General features: G+C 41.5%; 1 protein-coding gene across 4 annotated transcripts in view; it reads left to right on the top strand.

The window, feature by feature from the left end:
* Window positions 1-7,664, top strand: part of OSBPL9 (oxysterol binding protein like 9) — a 57,236-nt gene extending 49,572 nt beyond the window's left edge. For 3 of the 4 annotated variants that reach the window (XM_042030678.1, XM_042030679.1, XM_042030681.1), the window contains 12 exons: window positions 384-496; window positions 760-878; window positions 2,203-2,288; window positions 2,527-2,701; window positions 3,736-3,820; window positions 4,104-4,214; window positions 4,595-4,658; window positions 4,773-4,913; window positions 5,798-5,876; window positions 6,245-6,336; window positions 6,720-6,855; window positions 6,951-7,664. In XM_042030678.1, coding sequence (XP_041886612.1) covers window positions 384-496; window positions 760-878; window positions 2,203-2,288; window positions 2,527-2,701; window positions 3,736-3,820; window positions 4,104-4,214; window positions 4,595-4,658; window positions 4,773-4,913; window positions 5,798-5,876; window positions 6,245-6,336; window positions 6,720-6,855; window positions 6,951-7,025 — 1,276 coding nt within the window. In that variant the 3' untranslated portion in view covers window positions 7,026-7,664. The remainder of the gene's footprint in view (window positions 1-383; window positions 497-759; window positions 879-2,202; window positions 2,289-2,526; window positions 2,702-3,735; window positions 3,821-4,103; window positions 4,215-4,594; window positions 4,659-4,772; window positions 4,914-5,797; window positions 5,877-6,244; window positions 6,337-6,719; window positions 6,856-6,950) is intronic. The other variant, XR_006016505.1, reaches the window with a different exon arrangement.
* Window positions 7,665-7,876: the final 212 nt, after the last annotated feature.

The raw sequence follows: 7,876 nt of genomic DNA on the forward strand, positions 1-7,876 counted from the left end.
CTGCCTTTGGTAAATGGCCAGTTCCCTCTCACATTTGCTAAAAGACATTTTTTGAAGTTGGTACCCTTTCCCCAAAATCTCTATCTACTCTTCTTTTTCTATTAATTGTAGAATTAATTTTAAGAGATGCTACACATTTCAAAGAGAGATTAGTCAGCTGTTCTCAGCCTTCAGGTGTTACCTGAGGCTGCAGGCTGTCCCATTCCTTCAGCGACAATCCGTTCTAAGCTTTCTGTGAATTAGCATGCACCACGTATATTAGTGTCTGTCACTACACATGTATTGATGTCTATCACTTAATTCCTTGTCTGTGAATCTCAAATGACAATAATTTGGTCTGAATTACTTCATTTGAACTGTGAGAATTTGTTACTCTTCTTTAGTTCTTCAGGGTCTGCTGCAGTCCTGACTCGGAGCAGCACAGGGAGCAGCCTGAAGCGTCCGGATACCACGGAGTCCCTCAATTCTTCCATGTCTAATGGCACAAATGATGCTGGTAAGTGGCCTGTGTGAATTTTCAGTAAGGAGTTATTGATTGTTGATCTGTGTATAAGCTGGGTCAGTACATGCAGGATTTTGTGTATATATATATATGACAAGGTACATATGGGAAGTGGTTTATCTACTGTTTCTTTACTAATGGAAGATTGCTGGACTGTAGGATTTAAACCCTGTATTTTTTGATAGTTACATACATGCTAATTAAATACAGTCTGTTCTTGAAGGCTTAGAGGAAAACAAAAGCCATTGGTCTTTCAGATCTCTTCGATCCTCCTGACGATCGAGAAGATGATGGGGAAGGAGAATCAGTAGAGGAGCATAAAAGTGTTATCATGCATCTCTTGTCACAAGTGAGATTAGGCATGGATCTAACCAAGGTAAGCTTGCTGGTGTTCATGGGGATGGGAGGGGGAGTAGACCCAGAATTCTGTGTGAAAGAAAGGTTATGTAATAATTTAACTGCATATTTGTTTGAAGAGCTGGTTAAGCTATAATCTCTTTAGCATGGTATTTTTGAATTGGGGTTCTTACTGGAAGGGGAAAAGTAGCTGCAGAATAAGTATATCCAGAAGCTAAAATCTGTTTGGGAAAATAGTTTGCTATGGAAACTAGCTGTTTGTTCTCTTTGCACCTAATTCTTGGAGTGCTTGTGAGGCTGGCATAAGGGGAATGCTGAAGTGTTACTCTTGTCTTTAGCTTCCTAAAACAAAGATCTACAAGATCCCAGGGTGTGGTGACATTCAATAAAACATAAAATAAAAGGGGGAAGTAATCATATAGTGAAAAGCACTGCTTAGTTGGGATCTTAATGAGTGGTAAGTTGCCCCTATGTTTTGAAATGCTGCACTTAGGTCTGGCAAGGAAAGGGTTGGATTCTTCCATAAATGAGATTCCTGCTGGTGTCTGTCTGAGGCTGAATGAACAGCATTCTGAAGGTGCTGGACTTTCCAGGCAAACTGGTTAAATTTAAGCAAGTAATTCCAGAATGAAAAAGAGCAGGAGAGATCAGTCCTATCCTTAAGTTTCCTTAAGTGGATGAATTGAACTGTCCAGCCTGGAATGAACAGTAGATAATAAACAGATAACACTTCTCTGGGGAAACAGCCAGCAGCTCACAAGCAAACTGCTCAGGGTTTCTGGCAGTTCTGAATAGGAATTGATCCAAACTGTGTGTGCTCTGGTAATTCCTGGAATAGCTGAAAATTACTGATCTCAAGTTAGGCTGCCAGGAAGCATCATGAGCATGTACCTTGTCAGCAACAGTAGTTGACAGTGGATCCCACTGAGCAGATCCACAAGAATGGACCTTTGGGAGGTAGGGAAGAGCTTAACCTTCATCTTGATAGAGACACATAACAGGATGGGACTGCAAGTGAGTGTTTGACTGGAACTGAAAATTGACAGTGTTCACAGAGATGAAACTAAATCATCAGTGATACTGTAATTGAGAGCAGCTTTTGGTGTGCTCTGAGTGGGACTAGAATCCATGTAGGATGAGACTGTTCCTCTTGAACCTTGGGGTTTGTAGAAGATGCCAGCTGACCTGCATATGTCAGAACTCATTGGTGAGCTCGAGCTCACAATCAGCTTAGAGCACACGATGCTGTGGGGGCTCTGTTTGCTATTTACAGTGAGTACAGTTGGCTTTTGTACAGGATATTCAACTACCTTTACCTAGATGAGTTGTTTTTCTTCACTCAGGTTGTTCTTCCAACGTTTATCCTGGAAAGAAGGTCGCTGTTGGAAATGTATGCTGACTTCTTTGCACATCCGGACTTGTTTGTCAGGTATTTGACTTTGGACCAAGAGCATTCACTGATTCTCATACTGGTAATGGCCCTCATGGGCTGCCAGAATTTGGTAGTTTTGAAGAATATTGCCTGGATTTTGATTTAAACTTCAAAACCAGTCAAATCAGTCAAACTTCTAGTTGTAAAACAATCAAGCACCCATAAAACTTTCCCGTATCCAAAGTACCTGCTTATATTTCACTTGGCCTGTCCTTTTTTTCCTCTCTCTCTGTAGCATTAGTGACCAGAAGGATCCCAAGGAGAGGATGGTTCAGGTGGTTAAATGGTACCTCTCAGCTTTCCACGCAGGAAGGAAAGGGTCAGTTGCTAAAAAGCCTTACAATCCCATTCTGGGGGAGATCTTCCGATGCCATTGGGTGTTGCCTGGCACTGAAGGTGAAGATGACATGGTGAGTTTCTTGTGGTGTGGATTTTGGGGCACACAGTGCAGAGATGCAGCACAAAGCTTTGTTAAGTCACTGACTGAAATGGATTATGCTGTGCTTAAGTAGCAAATCAACAAATTGTAGTGATTTCTTGAACTTTCCCCCTTCCTTCCTTGTTTTCTTTGGACGAAATACAAAATAATCTTGCATAACAAAATTTATTGTTTTTTAAAGAACTGCTTGACATGCTGAAAATGTCCTTTTTTCCTGAACTGTTTTGTAGCACTGATTACTAACTCCTTTCTTTCCAAAGTTCTGATTATTTTGTTTTTTATTTCTTAAATCAGTGCAGCCTAGTGGGTTTTTTGTTTTTTTTTTTTTTCTTTTTTGTCACCTCATTTAGGCTTCTTGCCTTGGGAAATTGCAAATGATGATGTGGGAAGTGCTGTTGTAGCTTCATGTAGCCTCAGTGTAATACCTCTAAGTAAATGTGATTATTTAGGTACAAACCATGTGATTTTCCCATTTCATTTGCTTGCCACCAATTTGTTTGCTCAAATCTTGTTTCTGAGGTGAATGGTTTCACTGCAATTTGCTGGCATAAAGGCAGTGTTGTATTTGGGCTTCCATTGCTTCTAACCATGAATTAATTACACTTTGTGTTCTTTGCCACAGGAAATGAATATTAGTTTATGATTTTGTGGTACATGAAATCTGATCATTATTAATACGCTGATCAGACTTTTTCACAAGCAAAAAACAAAAACTATGTCTGCCACTTAAATATTATTTTGTAATTGGGTTTATACATGAGTCTTTCAGTTTAAGTGTTTTATTTGGGGACAATTAAACCAAAGGCATTTCTACTTAAAAATAAGAGAGTAGAAACTCTATGCTTTAGAAAGCGTCATAGTTCCAGGACTATGGAGTTATTCCCCATCAGCAAACAGGCAAATCCATTAACATCACTGCAGTACATTTTTAGAAGCCTTTAAAGATGGAAGCATCCAGTGTTTGCAGGCACTGTGAGTGATGGAATCCTCTCCCCTGTCACACAGGAGCCAGTCTCAGAAGGACCACTCCCCTGGGTCAGTAAAAGCAACGTCACCTTTGTGGCAGAGCAGGTCTCTCACCATCCTCCAAGTAAGTCCTGACAGTGCCTTTGCCAGCAGAGGTGGCAGCTGGAGAGGGGTGACAGTAAAATCAGCTCTTGGCTTAAACCTTGGATTTCCACTTTCTCTTCAGATTTAAAAGCTGAATATTTATGAAAGCTGAAAAATTAGAAACTGCTTTTGTGAGAAACTAATTGCAAACTCTGTTGCCACTTAAGTGTGAGGCACCTGGGGATATTTTGCAATGAATGAACTTGGAAACAATGGTATCAATGTCTTGTGCTGCTGTTTTTAATACCTACCTCTTTCTTCAGTTTCAGCATTTTATGCAGAGTGTTTTAGCAAGAGGATACAGTTCAATGCTCACATATGGACCAAGTCCAAATTCCTAGGAATGTCTATTGGGGTCCATAACATAGGGCAAGGTATGTGTGTGTAAATTGAACAGCAGAAGAGAGAAATTAAGTTCTGCAACTAGGATTTTTCATAGAATAATTTACATAAAGTCATTGTATTAAAGAGAAGGAATGGTTGAATTTTTGTTACTAGAGTTGATGTATCTGGGAATCAGAGATTCCTTCCACACACTCTGTGTGCTGAAAGCAGTTCTGGCCCAGTTTTTCCCAAAAGTACAGCCATCCCTGCCTCCTCCAGAAGCTGGGCATTCTCAGCATCCACAAAAAATAAAGCTCTTCACATTTCCTTTTCATGGCACCTTTTTTTAATGACATATTTCATGAGACCATTATTAAAAGTTTTGTAGAAGCTTTGCTTAATGTTTTTTAAATCTAATTTTCTTTTACAGGGTGTGTTACATGCCTAGATCATGATGAACACTATATTTTGACTTTTCCTAATGGCTATGGAAGGCAAGTAAATGCTCTAATTGGTATTTTCATTTTTAATGCCTTGTAATGTTTCATGCTTAGTATTTATTGGTCAAGAGCTTATAAATGTATGCATTTATACATTTCTAATTGCAGGTCTATTCTCACTGTGCCATGGATAGAGCTTGGTGGGGAGTGCAGCATTAGTTGCTCAAAGACAGGTTACAATGCTTCCATTGTCTTCCACACAAAACCATTTTATGGAGGAAAGAAGCACAGAATTACAGCTGAAATTTTGTAAGCAGCTTTCTTCATCTCACTTCTTCCTTCCTTAAATGCCAACAGTTTTAACAAGACAATCAAGAGTGTAAAATACTGAAACAGCAACACCCAAAAGAGCTTAGCTCATGATTACCTGTCATGGGATGCCATTTAAAGCCAAATTTGTGAGAGGAAGCTGCTCAGGCCTGTGTCCTACTTTATCCTGCTTGAACACATCCTCAGCTGAGTCCCAAAGGGAACTTTGCTCTCCTGAATTATCAGAAGTGTCTCCATCATTGCCTCTCCTAAAAATACAAAGGCCTTGGGATACTGTTCAGGGTGTGTCAGTTAAAGCTCTCCTGCAACCTTTACTTATTTTTATCTGGGCTTTGGTGGATTTTGGTTAAACCCTGTGCACATGCCCAGCACAGAGAATTCAGTTGAGATTCCCATCTCATTTGGAGATGTGCTGTGATGTCAGCAAGTGGATGCTGACAAAATGAGGTTTAACTTGGTTTTAAATTGTGGCTTGACATTGACAGATGCCATTTGAAAACTGGTGTCTTGTGTTTCCCAGTAGTCTGGGAAAGAATTGGATTGTGAAACATTTTTAAGCTTAAACTCACCACCCTAAATCTGTGTGGAAGGCCTGTAACTACTTTCCTAAACTCTAAATGCAGATCCAGCCCTCAGGCAGGGTCTGTCTCACCCTGATCAGCTCTTCCTGTTAAGGTTTATGTAACTCATTCATGCCAAACTGCTCCCTTGTAAACAGAACCCTCCTCTCTTCTGTACTGGGCATGGACACTTTGAGGGCTGATACAAACCAGACTGTGCAGCAACTAGGATGAAGTTTTGATCCTTTAGGATTTTTCAATTGCTGTAATACAGCTGAGAAATGACTGTTTGCTTCTCTTTAGTTCTCCAAATGACAAGAAACCCTTCTGCTCCATTGAAGGAGAATGGAATGGGGTCATGTATGCAAAGTACTCCACAGGGGTAACACAGCTTTCTTTCTTTTTTCTCTTTTCATCAGAAATAGAAGATTGTACTTAAAAAGGGGGTTTGGGGTGGTTTTGTGGGTTTGGTTTTTTCTTTTAAACAAACGTTAATAGTTGGAACCTCCTATGAGGCTGCCCAAAAGAATGCTGGGCAGTCTCCAAATGAACTGGGGATAAAAGTCCTGAAGTTACTTTGTTCATTTATTTTTAAGGAAGCTTGATTTTTATACAAGAACACAGAATCTAAAGAATTACTATTTTTCATGTATTTCCTGCTAACCAGTGTACTAGAGTGTGAGGGTGTATAAATTTAAGGTCTAACTGAAGAACTATATAGGTTAATTTTTTTTCCATCTCCCACTCCAGGAGAATGCTGTCTTTATAGATACCAAGAAAATGCCTACAATTAAGAAGAAGGTAAGGAAATTGGAGGACCAAGACGACTTTGAGTCTCGCTGGTAAGAACTTCAGTTAACTGGGAGCATTAAGATTTTGTTTTAGTTAGACTCCAGTTTGCAGTACAGGGACCAAGGGTGCACTGATCCAGGCACTGCATGCTCTGCTCTCCCTGAGCCCAGGTACAGGCAGGCTGGGGATTTAAGAAGGAAGAGGAGACCTGGAGTTCTCAGTCACATCCTAATTGGGATCAAATGTTCAGGGAGGTCTGGAGAGCTCCACCACAGCCTCCTCCCTCCTGCCATGACAGCACAGTTGTGGTTCAAATATCCTGGGGGCTTTCCTGCCCTTTCTCTAACATGAGATCTACCTTTAGTCACTGCTATGTCTCTAACTTGTAGCACTCTGCTCCCATAAAAGTCTCCATTGCCCTTTCTCTTTCAAGCTTGTGGAAGGATGTAACCTACAACCTGAAGATCAGAGACATCGACGCAGCCACGGCTGCAAAGCACGCGCTTGAGGAGCGCCAGAGAGCCGAGGCCAGGGCCAGGAAGGAGAACGAGACCCCGTGGGAAACAAGGGTGAGCTTTATTCTAACAGGGCAAATTTCAGCCTGCAGCCTTTGTGCCTTTCTGGCTGAGTCAGAAAAAACTTACAGCTGCCTGTTCCTTTGCAGTTATTCCATGAGGATGGGGAGTGCTGGGTGTACGATGAGCCGCTGCTGAAGCGCCTCGCTGCCAGCAAGCACTGAGGGGTCCTGAGGCCAGCGAGCGCTGGAGCCTGAGCAGAGCTGCCAGCGGAGCCCAGGCAGCCCCCAGCGCTCACCGACGTCCACGGCCCAGCCCCACCCCTCCAGCTGCAGTGGTTCCTATCTCAGGGATACTGGACTTACTGAGACAGACAAGCAATTCATGAGAGGCTGAGCAGCTCGGGGCAGGGACTGGCTCTGGTGGCAGTGCCCAGGCCCTGCTCCTGCTGCCTCTGGCGCAGGGGGAGGCTGGGCTCTGGAGCACAGACACTGGATAACCACTGTGAAGGCCACGGAGGTGGGAGCAGTTGCATAATATTCCTGGGTCCTACATATTTAAAAAGCAAGAAACAAAATGCAAGATGTCATTTAAATCTCGCTGATGTCTGCAGTGTGTAAATATGAGGATTCCTCTGATGGGACAATTTGTTAGAAAAAGCTACATAAATGTTATCTTCCACCTGTATGATAATCAAATCTTTTGGCATTTCAGTGTCTTGCCCAAAATAACTTTGTTATTTTGAGATTGAAATGTAACCATAGATAATTCTACCCAGTGCATCTTAAAGCTTCATAAAATAGATTTTTCAAACTTCTCTTATGGACTTTTTATTTATTTCATAATAAACCTTTGCAGCAAGACTGTTTTTCAGTGAGTCATGATAAATCGATTTATGTGAAATGTATGAGCATTACTTATTTTTCCACTGGAATAATCCTTGCAGCTAAAGCTACTTCTTAAAAGTAGTTAATGAACTAGCAAAATGAGCATTTGCAGCATCCACAGAACTTTTCTGGACTCTGCATCCAGCCTGGCCTGCACTTCAGGAACCTCTGCATTGTGCGCTTTTGCT

The sequence above is a fragment of the Corvus kubaryi genome, unplaced genomic scaffold (assembly GCF_017639235.1).
Source record: "Corvus kubaryi isolate FWS band 111438036 unplaced genomic scaffold, C.kubaryi_AGA036_p1.0 37334, whole genome shotgun sequence".
NCBI lineage: Eukaryota > Metazoa > Chordata > Aves > Passeriformes > Corvidae > Corvus > Corvus kubaryi.